Raw genomic sequence first — 16,517 nt, 5'->3', positions numbered from 1 at the left:
GTGGCAGCACGGGTCGCACCAACGTGTCTTTACATGTTTTTGATATATTTGTGCGCTATAATCTTCACGTATTATAGGGGATATTCTTGTTTGCACTGAGAGGAAACTTAAAGGAGCCACCTGTCGTATTTCAACGTGAGAAAAGAACGCCGCGTTTATCTTTAACCAAGCTTTGATGGTTCATATTCAAGTACATATGAATAACTTGTTTTATTGTCCAGAAAAAGTAAATGTTTTTTTGAAGTATTTAGAGTACATTTCCCGTTTACAGCGTCCCCATGTGCTTGTTCCCCAGAGAGAGCTTCCTGGTTCCCGTGAGCCCAGAGACCTGCTCCTTGGTCCAGTCCTTCCTCAGCGGCTCCGAGAGGTCCTTCCTCCTCCACGGACACGCTCAGCTGAAGACCGGGATGCAGACCCAGGACAGACACCTCTTCCTGTTCACTGACATGCTGGTGATCGCCAAAGCCAAGTAAGCGCGAGTATATGTGTGTGTGTGTGTGTGTGTTTGTATCTTTATCCCTGTGTCAGGAACATTTTGGCTGATTCCTTTTAGTAGTGAATTAGGCTAACACCTCTCTCTCTCTCTCTCTCTCTCTCTCTCTCTTTCTCTCTCTCTCTGCGTTCCACAGATCAGCCAACCACTTCAAGCTGAAGGCCCAGGTGTGTGTGTGTGAGATGTGGACGGCAGACTGCATGGACGAGGTGTGTGAGGGAAGCACCAACCCAGAGAGGAGCTTCGTTATGGGCTGGCCCACCTGTAACTGTGTGGCTACGTTTAGGTAACACACACACACACACACACTTGTTGGATGTTCAGAGTGTGATGGGATGTTGAAGTGCTAGAAATTGTAAATCCGTTAAAATAACGTCTTCTCCATGCTCCCGCTCAGCTCTGCAGAACTGAAAGACAGATGGCTCCCTCTCCTCAAAAGGTAACGTCCCTTCATCATGAACAACATAAAGTGTGTCCTCTTAACGTGTAGAGAGACGTGACACGTCCTCGTTTCTCTCTCCAGTCGCATCAGAGATGAGAAAGAGACGGAGGAACCCAAAACCATCCCTCTGAGAGTGTACGGGAAGGGAATCAATACTTTTGCTGTTGTAAGTTTACTTTGATGTTTGATCTACTTTTACTGGCTCTAATCCCAACATTAGATTATATATATATATATATATATATATATATATATATATATATATATATATTTGTGATGTATGTCCTTCTCCTCCTGGTAGACCAAGACACTCCCGGTCAGCAACTCCGATTCAACCAATGAGGTGGTCCGACTGGCCCTGCAGCAGTTCAGCATCATCGTGAGTGACTCCGCCCCTCTGGCTTTCATTATGTGTCATCAATGCTTAGTCAGTGTGTTAGTGGTAAGACGTGGACACGAGAATCCTACGTTTATTTCCTCACAAACTCACTATAAATGTATTTATCATATTTCATTGTTTAGTCAGTTGCTTGTTTGCGTTGTCAAATTTCAGCATTATTCATTTGATAGGGTTTAATTAAGTAAAGCTAATAGAGCTTTACATTTTGTTCCTCACAAAGAGATGTAAGAGGCTGTCAAGGTGCAACATAAAATAAGAAAAAAAAAGGTTTTGGGTTATTACATAAAAGTAAACAGTTATTTTATGATTCAGATTAAAAACACATACAACCAACCTAATATTGTTTATACATTTGTCAGGATAGGAATGTTAAAATATGCTCGAGGTCGCATCACATATTTGTCCATGTTATATTGGTCACAATAAAAAAAAAGATCAAAGGGATCTGTCACCAGATTTAGTCTAAAAAAAGAATATCCAGCCAATATCTTATCAGATAGTTTTTTTTATAGCGTTTTCCCAGAAGCCCTGCAGCCTGTTGCATGTGATATTATATTATATGATTTTACACGGCATGTAAAAGCTGAAAGAGAATAGCGTTCTTTGTCACAGTCGCGTCTCCTAAAAATGAATTCCTCCTCAGACGGACTGTGTGCTCTGAGGCCGTCGAGTCTCACTTTTCTGTCTTTGTCTCCGTTTCAGGGAAACGTGAAAGACTTCCAGTTGTGGGTCATCTCCAAGAGGGACAACGCCCCCTACCCTCTGATTGGTCAGTGACTGAGCTCTAGACCAGTTTGTCGTTGTCTATAATTTGCTACGCGGCTTTTTTATTTTATTTTAAACACACTAGTGCCATTCATTCCAAGAGAAGAGTGTGTGCTGTGTAATCCGCCTCCTTCATGGTGGAGGCGAGGGGCCACAGTGTGTGTGTGTGTGTGTGTGTGTGTGTGTGTGTGTGTGTGTGTGTGTGTGTGTGTGTGTGTGTGTGTGTGTGTGTGTGTGTGTGTGTGTGTGTGTGTGTGTGTACTAATAATACGATGCCCCGGTGCTGTTGATGTTTTATATCGAGGCCTCCAGGGAGTGATGCTGCCGTCTTGTCCTCGGTCTCAGGTCACGAGTTTCCCTTCAGCATCCAGATGAGTCATGTGAGACACACCATGTCTCAGGGAGGCGGCGGGCGGGACGCCGACGGGCCGAGGGCCATGCAGGTGGAGCAGATGCAGGTGTACAAGCAGTGCCAGTTCATTATGAAGCCGCGGCCCGTTGAACCGCAGCACGCATCGGCAGGTGATGTCATTGAAAATAAAAAGTGATAGAAATAGCTGATTGTTTTTTGCTGATCTGGGATATCTTGTTTTCTATAGAGTGGTCTCAGAAGCCGTTCAAGAGGCGGCGTTCCCTCATCACCTGGGCCTTCTGGCGGGGCTCCTCCCCTCACCTGAACGAGCCGCCGCTCGCCAGCGCGCCGCGCGGCTGCCTGTTCGGCCGGCCGCTCAGCTCCGTCTGCGTGGAGGACGCGCTGCCGAAGCCCGTGATGGTGAGTGTCGCTTTCTCGCCCTCGGCGCCGTGAAGCGACGGGCGAGAAACCAGACTTCCCTCTCTGCTCCCTCGCCAGGACATGATGGCGTTCCTGTACCACGAGGGCTCGCAGACGCGGGGGATCTTCCGCCGGCCGGCGGGGGCCCGGGCCGTCAGGGAGCTGCGGGACGCTCTGGACGCCGGAGAGTTTCAGCTGCCGCTCACAAGAGACCACGCCTTCCTCATTGCCGGAGTCTTCAAGGTGAGACGGCGTATTTGAGATAAACCTCAACAGGTGGATTATCATCTTCATAAACATCTTCACTAATGAAACCGAGCACCTGCTCATGTGTCGGCCACCTTACTGACACATCTGTAAGCACAAAGCGTTCCACCGCCTCGCTACCGGGACAAGATGTTCACAGCAGCCCAGATTGTCTCGTTAATGTAATCTGGATTATAATCTCTTATTATCTGGAGGGATAACAGAGAGCCTCTTAGACTGTGACACGATATGAATGATTGTATTGATAGTGTCTCACTTATACCAACAGGAACAGAGAGGGAAAATAAACAATTTTAATGGTTTCATTATTTTTTTTCATTCTGAGTGATACATCAGACACCCGATGTGAGATGTGCGGATGTTTTTCAGGATTTCCTGCGCAGCATCCCGAGCAGCTTGTTCTGTTGTGAGCTGCACGAAGAGTGGATGGACGTGCTGGAGGAAGAGGAGGAGGAGGAAGAACAAGTGCAGGACATAAAGAGGTAACACGTTTATCCAGATGCTTTGAACGTGTGGCTGATCTTCACCGATGAAGACCGTTGCATCATTTTATGGTTGTGCATCTCTGCAGGATGATTTGCCGCCTGCCTAAAGGAAACACCTTGTTGCTACGCTACCTGCTGGCCATGCTGCACGGTATCCAGGGCAACGCCCACGAGAACCAGATGACGACTTTCAATTTGTCAGTGTGCATCGCTCCCAGCATGCTTTGGCCTCCGGGAGCCCCCTGCAGCCCCGAGGTGGAGGGAGAAGAAACTAAGAAGGTGAGAAGTGGAGTCTGACCCAGATTTGGAACTTTGCTCAGTGACGAAGAGAAGTTTGATTTGTAAATGTATATTATCGGTATAGTTCACAAGCCGCCCAAGCTGTCAACTGAATGTTATTTTAGCAAACAAGATCGGTGCTAAGCCCCTTTGTGACGCCTCTAAACCACAGCCAGCTTTTCTCAGGAATGTCTCAGATCAGCTTCATAGAACGGGATAAGCGTCTAAGTTTAGAACAGTTTGACTTTTTGTGACGTGGACGAGAACAGAGCAGAACACTGGAGACACCGGCAGCAGCATTGTTCAGATTGACCCTCGGTCGTTACAGTAGGTTAATATCACCCGTGGTGTTTCTCAGGTCTGCGAGCTGGTGAAGTTCATGATTGAACACTGTCAGCAGATCGTGGGCGAGGACCCCTCCTCCCTGTTCGGTGGGCCGCAGCAAAGACTCAACGCCGAGGAGACGGGCTCAGGTACGGAGACGGACCGATTGTCCCATCTTCATTTAGAGAAACACAAAGATGGTCAAGAAAAAATAATCGCTCTTTTGACAATCACTCCGTTTGTCCCTTCTGTGAGTTGAAGCACTCCCTTTCCACTTTTATGGCTTAGAGACGGTCGGCCCAAGTCACATTTGAATGGATACAGTTATGTAATTTTGACATCTTTTTTTTAACATCTACAAAGTATTTTCCTTAACTACATCTGTCCCGTCGCTCCACTAGAATCGTGGCCGTACCCTCTGACCGACTCCTCCTACGACAGTCTGGAGAACGAGTTGGACGACAGCAGCGGCGGCTCCCCGGGTTTCTGCAGCAGGAGACGCGTTCGACCCAAAACACTGCAAGACAGCCTGGACTCCATCCTCACGTTCAGCGACTGCGACCAAGACACGGACCCAGATACCCAGCAGACCCCAACCGGCAGGAGAGCGGACCCCTCCGGCCTGGATGCCCCGACCGTGGACCCGTCCTCCTCCCTGGAACTGCTGTCCCTGGACAGGCGGCACAGACAGCGGCGACGCTCGGCGCCGGCCGTCGCCTACGTGGCAAAGTTTCGGCCGTGGGTTGTTTCCGGGGGCGCCGACGGTCTCCCTGACGAAGACGAGGACGAGGAGCTCTCCAACACACTCGGGCGCTCTAGATGGCGGGCCGCCGCTCCGGCAGTGAGATCGCCCAGCCTGTCCTCGACCCCAACCTCCCCGGCACTAACGCACTCCTCCCTGGACTCTCTGGACTCGCTGCGCTCCCCTTGCAGTGACGTCACCTGGGGGAGCAGACGCGGGCTTTACCAAACCAAGACGCACCCATCCAGTCCTCCCCCTTCCTGTGTCCCCGCGGCGCCCTTAACCATGAGTTCTGCTGGTGGACATCTGGACCTGGGGACTCAAAAAGGCTCCCCACCCAAAGAAGCACTCAGCTGGGGGACCATCAAGGGCTGCAGGGGCCTCCACCCAAACTCCTGGCTGAAGAAAGGCCGGAGGCTGTCCCTCACCCAACAAGACAACTTGGAGAAGGAAGCAGAGGTGAGTGAAATGGTCTAATATGTATTTATTATCGTATACCCTATATAAATAGGTTTTAAAAACTTTTTTCAACATAGTTCAGGGTTCTTACGGTCATGGAAAACCTGGAAAAGTCATGGGATTTTAAAATGGTTATTTCCAGGCCTGGAAAAGTCCTTGAAAAAAATAAAATCCCAAAGGTTAGTTTGAAATAATGAATATGCTTTTAAAAGAAAGACGCTCAAAATATAAGCAGGCATACATACAGGCATCTATATAAATGTTTATTCTTTTAATCAAACTATTGTCTCTCATTCATTTGTGTCATGTAAGGTTTACTGTATGCTTTGTATTCTCATTGTTAGTTTAAATACTACATTGTCTCACTTTTTCATGTTTACACCGAGATTTCACAACATGTTTGTTCATGGAAATTTGGTTTAAAGTCATGGAAAGAATGTGTATGAAGCCTGATACTATACCAGGCCTGGCCAACCCGCGGCTCCCGAGCCGCATGCGGCTCTTTGCCTGGTTTCATGCGGCTCTTGCGTTCATATCTAATTTTTTTTTTTTGGTGTCAAACTCAAGGCGCGACGGCTTGAAAGCCATGAAATCGCGGACCCGTTTTCAGTCCGTCAGTACGGTCATTTTACATGAAAAAAATCAATAAAAAAATCCTGTGCTTTTATTTTGAAGGGATTTTTTAATGCGGCAGAGTGCAATTTATTCAATTTCAGTCATATTGATGTAATGTGTTGTAACTATGTTACGTTGTTCATTCTGGTCACATGACATCTATTCTTCTGTCCATCCGGGGAGGGGGATCCTCCTCTGTTGCTCTATGAAGGCTTCTTCCTGTTTTCCCTGTGAAAGGGTTTTTACGATCTTTATTTGGGGAGTTTTTCCTGATCTGATGTGAGGCCCCGGGACAGGATGTTATGTTACAGATTGCACAATTTAATTTGTGATCTTGGGCTATATAAAATAAACTGAATTGAATATTCACACACTCCTCAATGCTGCTCAATGCTGTGTTTGGCATACTGTGACACTATCTCACTTTCAAACGGCGCCATATTTTCATTAAGTCAAATTGAGAAGTTGAAAATGTTCCTCGCTTTGGTCGCGGCTTGTCATTCAGGGTGATGGTGATCCTGCAGCCAGACCAGTTGAACCACTGCCCCAGACCGCATGCATGTTCTTATTAGAGTTATGTCCTTCTCAACTGTGACAAAAAAGCTTTGAACAAAGTTAATATAATAATGTGTGTTTTAATCTTTGTCTTTGTTATTTTCATCTGTTAAGTTTGACCTGTGATAGGATAATGTGGATAAATTAACCCTAAATGAAATGGATTGTATGGTATGGTGTGGCTCTTTGCGGTAACACAGTAAAACATGTGGCTCTTAGTCTCTGACTGGTTGGCCACCCCTGTACTATACTATAAGGTATTTCCCCCGACAAATGCCATAAAGAAGTCATAGTATATATGCTAATGTTACGTTGAGGTTTTTGATTTGATTTCCCCAAAGGACCTTAATATCTGTGTATCTCTCCAAACAGGGAGGATCCAGCGAGAAGCCGCTCCCATGTGGGAAACACGTCCCAGAGAAAGGAAAAGGAGTTAAACTAACGTCCAGCAGTCAGCTCAAGCCCAGAGCCTCAAAGGATGCAGGGCGGGACGGCGGCCGCGTAAAGGGGAGGCGTGGCCTCAAACACCACTCATCCAGCCCGCCCTCCCACCACCGCTCTACTGGGAGTCTCCAACTCCCCAAGTCCCCCTGGTTCTCGTCCTCAGACGCCAGCGTCCGCAGAGACGAGACCGAGCGGAAGCAATCGTCGCCGACGTTATTCTACAAGCAGAGCGGGCCGTCTCTGTCCCTGTTCAAGCAGCACAAGTCTCATTCTGTGGAGGAGGGAAGCGACGCCGGGCTCCTCACGCGCCGGGGGTCAGAACCCGGGAGGCAGGTCGTGGACCGAGCCGCCACCTTCACGCGGGCGCGGCTGCCCAGCGACCCGCAGCTGGACGTCTCTGGGGGTCCACGAGGACGGGCGGCGGCGGAGATCCGGTCCTGCCTTTCGCCCAACGCCACCAAAGCAGTGAGGGACTACTTCTCCTCTCACCCGCGCTGCAACGCCCAGAGCGGCCAGCAGGCGGCGCTCGCCCTGGTGGAGAGTCGCAGGGAGCGGCTGAAGAGGTGTAGCGACCCGTCGGTTGAACCGGACTTTGACCAGCTTCTCTTTGCTGAAGAGTCTTACGTGTGACTGTCAGAGGAAAGGGGATTTATAATCAATACTTATAAATGTGTTGTTGTTTTGCTCTGCCATCCAGTACATGTTGCCTGAGTCTGGACTTGAAGTGTAATTAGTTTGCTTTGGTAGAACAAACGGGGAGAAAAGAAGTTCCACAAAGATCACGTGGTCTTAAACTTTGCCGAGAGCTTATTGCCATTAAGGGAATGCGTTTATTTTGTTACCTTATTTATATAATAAATAATACGTTTCTGAAAGTCCAAACTGATGGATCGTCTGGGTATCGACCGCGTAATGAAACTAAGTCGGATCTGATCTTCATTCCTGTGTTTTGTTTTTAAAACTATATCAGGCCAAAGTTAAAATGCCAATTTAAACTACCTGGAGTTGCCTTCTTTTATCGTATCGTTAAGTAGAAGCTCATTAAAAATTAATCGGTGGAATTGCCCTGATGGTGATCTTGGATACAAAAGGTAAAATAATGCAGCTCTGTAGTAAAGTTAATAAACTCTTTAAAACGCTTCATTAGTGTCACTTCCTGTATTGACACTTTATTAACAAAAGAACATAGGACGCATTATGGAATATAATTAGAACATATATATATATATATATAAATAAATAAAATGATACACTGTGACTTTGCTAAACTTAACGGCTTATACAATCATGATTAAAGTTTGGATTTAGAACAATTCTAGCTACTGATAGTATCCTAACTTACATATGCTCCAAACTCTCTCAAGGACGTGTGATTAATCACTATTAAGGGTTTTAACGGAACATTTTAAGAACTTAAAGACGTGCTTTTGTGCGTCTGTACTGAAGTATCATTATTGAACTGACTTTAGTCTGCAGAGTCTTTGTCCTCTAAATATTTGGTCATAAATGACGTACATTGTTCTGCGAGTCTTTTATTACACCACACATTTCAAACGCTTCGCTGCATTTAAACGACACGCTGTAGCAGAACTTGTAGATGTGATCCTTGTTTTGTTTCTTGCCAACAATGTGGTTTTCACACATGCCTGTATTGATTCGCATTAATCACATGCGTCCTGTCGCAATGTTTTTATGATGTAAATATGGTTTTTCAAGCTTTATATTTCATGCAGCTCAGAACTTTGTTAAAATAGGCCACAAGACTGTTGCTTTATAATGTTTACGCCTCCTTCACATGTAATCAAACGCTGTGTTAACGAGCCTTTTATTTGAAAATAAAATGACGTGATTATAACGTGACATAATTATTGGTTCCCATTGGTGATAACTGGCAGGTGAAATAACTGATAGGTGCTAGAAGAAGAAACAGCATAATATTTTCATTTCAAACATGTAAAAACGATTTTTTTATTACATCGTTTTCCCTCGATACATATATATATATATATGTGTGTGTTCTAACTATGTACAATCACATGATGGAATTATATGGTTACATGGAGAATCTGATCAAACAAACAATAGTAGGGGTATACATATATATATGTATGTATGTGTGTGTGTGTGTGTGTGTGTGTGTGTGTGTGTGTGTGTGTGTGTGTGTGTGTGTGTGTGTGTGTGTGTGTGTGTGTGTGTGTGTCAGCATCAGCACAATCTTTGAGGCGTTGAGAACTGTTGGTTAGATTTCAGTTGTGTACCTTTTTCCTTGTTTAGTGAATATGACTGAATTTACACGTACAGAATCTTGTCTTTATAAGTGTCGGCGTAACTGGAGTCATATTGACAAGAAGAGAAACTTTCTTAGGTAATAAAACTGCGTGTGAGGGTTAATACATGTTCATGTGCCGGCCTGAGTGACTTCTAAAAGTGATTAAAATCAGGACGGCTTGTCTAGAATGACCACAGGTTCGTCTTAGTTTGGAGATCATGTCGTGATATGACTCCTCACTAAGCAGCAAAGTTCTCTAATGGTTTACAGTAAGTCTACGTTTCTCGTCCAGGTTTACTTTCAATAAAGGTTATTTGGTCTTCATGTGTGCGTCCAAATTCCATATTCTTACATCGAGAGGTAGCTCTAGATGTCTGTGACTCGGAGGTTTATTGTTTTTGTTTTTAAAAAGGAGGAGACAATCCTGTGGCAGTCCAGCAGAGTCGACAGTTCAACCCCCTCCGTTCTGACCTGGCGTGACCCCAGTGTGTCGACGTAGACACGTAGTCGCAGCTCAAGAGGATCCGTCTTGGCTCTGTCGGATGTCGGCGACGCTATCTGGGACCTTGGCCACCATTCCCTCCAGAGACCTCGTCAGACAGACCTGGCAGCCCAGACGAGATCTGTGGGGAGAAATAAATAAACCGTTTACTCTTCACTTTGTTGTCGGGGGCTTTTTTTTTTTTTTTTAACTCAGGCTCAGACTTCTGGAGGACAACATGGGACCTTCATTTGAAATAAATACGTTCGCTAAGTTAGAAAAGAGTCATAGGATAGTCTGCCAGGAAAATATATTTTTAAAAGTCATAGAATAGCATGTCAAAATAAATCAGAAAAAGAAAATCAGAAAAGTCATAGAATAGTATTTCAAAGAAGTCATAAAAAGGTAATCTAGTAGTATGTTGAAAAAAATCATAGTAACGTATGTCTTTAAAAATAAAACAAGTCATAGTATGCCATACAAATATTATAAAAAGGTATAGTAAGCCATAAAAAGTCATAGTATATTATGTCATAAAAAGTATAGTATAGAGTTTGGCCATCACCTGTGACAAACGCTAATAGAAGTCAAGCAAAATGAAAATTGATTTCAATTTCAGATCTGTCACAAAAGTCTAAAATATCCGTCCAGGTGCTCGCTTGTACATTGGAGGAGTTTTCCCAACACGTGAACATTCACGGCCCTCTGGGTTTATCTCACACCTGCCACCATGTAGTTGGCCACTTGGGGGCGGCAGAAACACAATCTACTTATGAAGTTAATTCTGTGGGTTCATCCCTTTACATTCCATGTAGACATTTGATCAGCTGTTCACATAAATCATGGACAGCAGCAGCTGGGAAAGCAAGTGGAAGAGACCCGATGTGGACAGGACAGCTCTCCTTTATGAAGCTGTGGGAGTGGAGGCTCCTTTGTCCCACGCTGATTAACTCGTACTAAACATCAGCATCAAGCAGATCTCACGTTCCTCAATCTCATTATTTTTATCCGCACATTTCTGATAAGGGAAAAACAAAGAAAAGCGGTGTGTTTGTGTGCTTCCTTACGTGTCTGTCAAGCCGTAGGCTAAGTCTAGCATGTCCATCTCCTCGTCTGTGACCGGCCCCAGATTCTTGTACACTTCCTCTGTGAAGATTAGATGACACGTGGAGCAGGCCAGGGTCCCCTCGCACGCGCCTGAAATACACACACATTTAAAACTTTATTTATTGTGTTTCATAACTTCTTTTTGGTTGTTTTCTGGGGAAAAGAAGCCACATTGTGCATAGTGTCCGAGATATCTTTGTTATGACGAGTTGACAACATAACCAGTCACACACACACACAAATACATATCAGATTTGCACCAGTGTAGTTGAGTCAAGGAAAATATTCTTGATACAATTAAAATAGTCTCATGATAGTTGATGTCAAAACCAACCCCCGTATGATGGTGTAATCTAATAACAAAATTAACTATCTAGTTTCATATGTCGAGTTTGATAATTCGACCTGCTATGCTTATGATTATGTCGGTTAATTCAAGTTGTCATAACAAAGACATTGACAAAGACTCCTTTGTGTTTCGTGTTGTGGTTATACACGTCAAATCAGAAACTTCACGCACTAATGCCTTCTCTTTTTTAAAGTAGGCTCAACATTTTGTGAAGAAAGTGAAGGCAAAACTAGCCGCGAAAATATTTGGCATTTCCTACACGTGTGTGTGTGTGTGTGTGTGTGTGTGCTTACATACCAAAGCCATCAAAGTCGAGGTCTTCATTAATGACGATATCTAGCAGTGAGTCTCCAGGCGACCCCTTCACCGTGATCTTCTCCCCGTCTCTGTTGACGAAGTTCACCGTCACCTTGTTGTCCGACCTGACAAACGCACACAGACACAGTTTTAATCGACCTTTTCTGAAACCACACTCTCCTCCCGACACACACACACACACACACAAAATGGTGAGACCCTTAGATCAGCAGTCCCCAACCACAGTGCCGCGGGTCCCTTGGTACCAGGCCGCACAGAAATAATTAATTGATTATCAAGGTCGGAAAGACGTTTTATTTTGAAAAATGACCGGATACATCTGTCAGTGCATCTGAGCCTCTTGACACATGTGAAGAGGTCACGTGATACGTTACCCCAAAACTGAAATAAAAAGTACTTGAAAGAAATGTAAAACTTTGCTGACGTTCTAGATTAAAATCAAGGCAGAATGTCCTAAAATTGCCACAATAAAAGCACTGAAACCCCAGCTTCCATTTCCAACATCCTCTCTTTGTGAAGCGGTTTTCTGCAGTGACATCGACCAGAACTAAGTTACGGAGTAGAATAGACATAAAGAACAAGTCGGGTGTCGTTGTCTCCCATCACCCCGAGATGGGACTAGCTCAGGGCTCCCACTAATACGGTGTAATGGTGAGTTGTATTTTGATGCACTTTATATTTGTGTTTATGCCGGTCGTATAATTTTAATACGTCATAGTTATCGCCCACACCGTGAAGGCCGGTCCGTGAAAACATTATCTAACACGAAACCGGTCCATGGAGCCAAAAAGGTTGGGGGCCGCTGCCTTAGATCATTTTTAGCTGCCTGCACTTCACTGCCCTCTAGTGGCCGGAGCTCATCACTACACTTGGGCCAAAGGGAGAGAAAGTCCTCCCTCCCACTAAGAGAGGTCAATTCTACTTCTCACGTCTTAAATAACAAATCCAGAGCTGCAATCAGGCCGGGCGATAAACAGAAAACATGGACCGGTAACTATTTTCTCTATTTCTTGGTCTTATTTATTTAAGGTTTTAAGATTGTTGGTTGGACAAAAAAAAAGCCAATTCTGGTGAATAAAATAGAAAAAGTCATAAAATGGTAAACGTTTGTCAAAAGAAATATAATTCTATAATCTATCATTCTATCATCAGCTCTGAGATTAAGTAGACAATGTTGTTTTCAACCCAGCAGGACAATCACACCAGTAATTATACAAGCTAAAAATGAATGACACAGTTTTCACTACACCTCACGTGGCCTGCGAAATAACAACTGGATTCTTCTTTTCAGCATTTTTGGCGTAAATCTGTCTTATAAAAGGCAATACATTACATGATATATTACAATATTATGAATAATGAAAGAATTAAACTACATACTATTAGTGGGATTGAAAACATCATTTAAAAATGAAAAGTCTGTCCAAGCTTTGAGGCTATTTTTAGTGATAATACATGACACAGCGTTTGTCTGTGCAGTCAATGAGTTCAGCGTTGTGCAGTCAACGGCACAAACCCAATGTCCCCTAAACCATAAACCCTCAGGGACTCACTGACGTCACTGTGAATGGTTGAGTGTGTGAGGCTGAGGGCTTGAACTGGTGAAATATGAATGGGACAGCACTTTGCTGCAACATATGTGACGATGACAACATCAAACACATATTGTCTAATTGTGGGTATTTATTCTATACTTTTAACTCTCCGATTTGAGGCTCTTTCCTCATGAGATGAGACGTCATTTCAAATAATCTATTTATTTGTTTTTATCAAAACAGCTTCAATAACAAAATGAAATGTTTGAATAAATCTGTAATTATATATATATATATATATATATATATATATATATATATATATATATATATATATATATACACCTCTTTGTTTACCTTTTTTTTTGTCTCCATTCTTCCATTGGAAACTGCATGTTTAACGTCACATTGCTATGAATTGTGGGTAATTCCCTTGGGCAAAGTCGACATCTAATGCTGATTTATGGAACGGGTTCATAAAGGGTTTAAAATGTCTGCCAGAGACTCAAGCACTCGACAATGTGGGACAGAACTAGAACCTCACGGAGTTAGAGGGAGAAAGTCTGTGAAGTTGGAGATTGGGATTGGGCCAATGAGTTCAGCGTTGCTCAGGTCGAGGATAGACATTCTTCATCTACTTAGCCTCGCCTGTTAAGTCAATAATTAGCTGCAGTGAATGGACATCCTTTCCAATTCTCTTTTATTACATTTTCAATGTTAAAATACAGCACAGGACAGCCCATGTCCATCCTAATCCAGCGCGCAGCCAAAACATTGGATGAGCGGGCCGCCTACACTCCTGCACCGTGGGGGGGGGGGGGGGGGGGGGGGGGGGGGGGTTCAGTGGGAATCAGATTAATATTTAATAAGAGGCCAACTCTCTCACCGTCACACCACAGCGAGAGGCTGCAGCTCGGGCTTTAACCAAATAAAGTGAGATGAGGGCTATGAACTTTGAAGTCCCAGAGTAGAACATTTAACAAAAGCGGCAGCACAGAGGCTGAAAGAAAGAACAGTGAGTCCTTTGTGAGGCGGATCTTCTGTTAAACTCCACAGTGACAATAAACACACAATTGGCAAACTACCATTATTTTTGTAGAGAGTAAGTGCATTAATCTCGTTAATAAACCTAAAATAATAAATCACCTATAAAGAGCATTCAAGTTGAGCATAGTCTTGTTGAGTGACCACAATTCTTTAAAATTCTCAGACAACGTGTGAAGTTGTCTGCTTTCCACAGCCATACATATTAAACTCAATGACCTTCTCGAAATCTCAGGATGTCAACTGATTGACTATTTTCTTTGCAAGCAGATTGGACAGAGCTCCTGTGTAATGCGCTTGAAAAAAAGTTATTAACTTCAATCATTCTCCTGCACCACATGACCTTGTAAGACAAAAATGACAAATTCAAAAAAGCACAGACTTGGACACATGAACATGATTTTTAATTACTGTGTTTCCTTTTGGTTCAGTTTGGAACGAATCACAAGCATTAATGTCCTCTTTCAGGAAACTTGCATGCAACTCTAAAGTGGATTCATTTAAACGTTATAGTCTCTGGAGCGTCAGGGCCAGCCATGTGTACCCTCACGTGGGCTCTCAGGGACGATGTGAGCCAGTTTAAGGCCAACCAGTTGTGCAACTCAACACATTGTTTGGCCCTGGGGAGCCGAGCCATGGAGCCGAGCCATGGGCCGAAGCCTTGGGCCTGAAGGATGGATCCCTTTGGGCTCTGCAATTGACCCATCCTTGGTATTTTGGGGAGCGGTGGGCTGCCATGGGGAGGCGTCTGGGGAGCAACTGGGGGTTCAGTGTTTTGCTCAGGGACACTTCGACATGCAAACTATGGGGAGACTCGGCATCGAACCGGCTAACTTGTGGTTGCAGGACGACCACTCATCCCCTTGAGCCACAGCCAAGGTTCAATCAGCCATGGCTAAAACGACAACACTACAAACTGACTCTGTTGCTACCATGTGGACAACACAGACTAGTTTTCACACATTTTATTTCAAAATAAAAAAGATCAATGTGTGTGTTTTTGATGATTGATTAGTATTTTTTTTACTAGATCATTTATCTTAGAAAAACATCTCACCCCAAACTCCATTCACAAATGTGACATTTAACGGTGCAACTTTCCTCTGGTGGAGTCTATGTGCAACACGTGACGTGTGACGCAACCGCTGGACGTGTTCAAACACGAAGCTGTTGTTTCAACTACCGGTACACGTCAAGCCTGTTACTTTGTAATATTAGTTCTGTTTTCTCGCCATGTCCAGAGATTCTCGTGGGAACAAACAACGCACAAAAAGAGAGTGAATTGCCTTCTTTTCGGCGTTTCTTACGCACGTGACTCAATGATAATGAGGACTATATAGCGTTATAACTCCAGTCTTCACTCGTGGTGCACCTGAAGACCTGCCAGGTGTGTGCGCTAATGAGAAAAGTTAAAACTACTATTTTCTGAATGGAGTTTGTTTAGCTTTAAGGAGGTTAAAGTTTAAGGAGGTTAGAGTTTAAACACTCTTCATAAAGTCCATACCTCAGAGCCCGTGTCCCGCCGGTGAACGCCCTCCGATCCGTCAGCCAGGAAGCCGAAGTTACTGCCGCCGTCCTCCGCGGATACTCTCGTAACCTCACGTGAGCCAGTCTTCGTAGCGCCGTTACGAAAGCCATTTGGAGCACAAAGGATGAGGTTGGAAAGGGTCTGGGGAACTACCTGAACCTGCCACACGGCCCACTTCAGCTCGAGCTCTTCGCTTCCCAAAGGAGACGAACCCGAAGTTGTCTGCCTTCGCCCACTGAGCTAGCTAGCTGAGCTAGCCGGTTTTAGCTGCGAGAAGTCACTCTGTCACTGTCACGCTCATTGCGTAACGTGTAACCTACGACAAGAGTCCGTTGTAACCTGTGATTAAAACAAGCTACAACACACAAAGCAGGCTGCTGTTATCAGCCGCAAATACGATGCCCTGCTCGATGTAGTCAATCCTCAAACGTGAGCGATCCCGATGTTTTTCCGAGCAAGGGCAACAGAGAGACGAGTCATAACGCAACAACTTCCGGTCATGGACTTTAAAAATAAAAGCGTTCGCAACCAACGCGTCGCAACTATAGGTTAAGAAGGTTGCAACTCTTTCCAAATGACACCGCCCAGAAGTTAAAATGAAGCACACGCTTAATAATATGTAGTTTAGTTTTTATTTTGTGTCGTTCTGGTCACACACGTTTTCCTTCATTAACAGGAGAGTTTATTTACTCTCATTTTGAAAGCTTTAACGAGGATCTTCCTGGTGAGTGGTGGATGACTGAATGGCCAGCTTGATGGCTTGATTCCGCCAACAGAAAATGCTTTTCCATTATACTGTACATAGTTCATCCACGTGCTTGCTAAAAGTTGACCAACCCGGTTT

At 44.5% G+C, this 16,517-nt stretch overlaps 1 protein-coding gene across 2 annotated transcripts; it reads right to left on the bottom strand.

Annotated features, from left to right (window-relative positions):
- Nucleotides 1-7,546: 7,546 nt before the first annotated feature.
- On the bottom strand, nucleotides 7,547-16,083 carry fdx1 (ferredoxin 1). Of its 2 annotated transcripts, XM_079236688.1 has the most exons (5): nucleotides 15,650-16,083; nucleotides 11,546-11,670; nucleotides 10,860-10,989; nucleotides 9,783-9,934; nucleotides 7,547-7,672 (listed from the first exon to the last, which is right to left on the bottom strand). In XM_079236688.1, exons 1-4 carry the CDS (start codon nucleotides 15,781-15,783, stop codon nucleotides 9,826-9,828), a joined length of 498 nt encoding a protein of 165 aa, XP_079092814.1. In that variant the 5' UTR covers nucleotides 15,784-16,083; the 3' UTR covers nucleotides 7,547-7,672; nucleotides 9,783-9,825. The 2 variants fall into 2 exon arrangements, with proteins under 2 accessions (XP_079092814.1, XP_079092813.1); XM_079236687.1 differs by lacking the exon at nucleotides 7,547-7,672 and having other exon boundaries at nucleotides 8,851-9,934.
- Nucleotides 16,084-16,517: the final 434 nt, after the last annotated feature.

This window comes from Taurulus bubalis, assembly GCF_910589615.1.
Source record: "Taurulus bubalis genome assembly, chromosome: 21".
Lineage (NCBI taxonomy): Eukaryota > Metazoa > Chordata > Actinopteri > Perciformes > Cottidae > Taurulus > Taurulus bubalis.
This window is presented reverse-complemented; position numbering and strand designations above follow the sequence as displayed.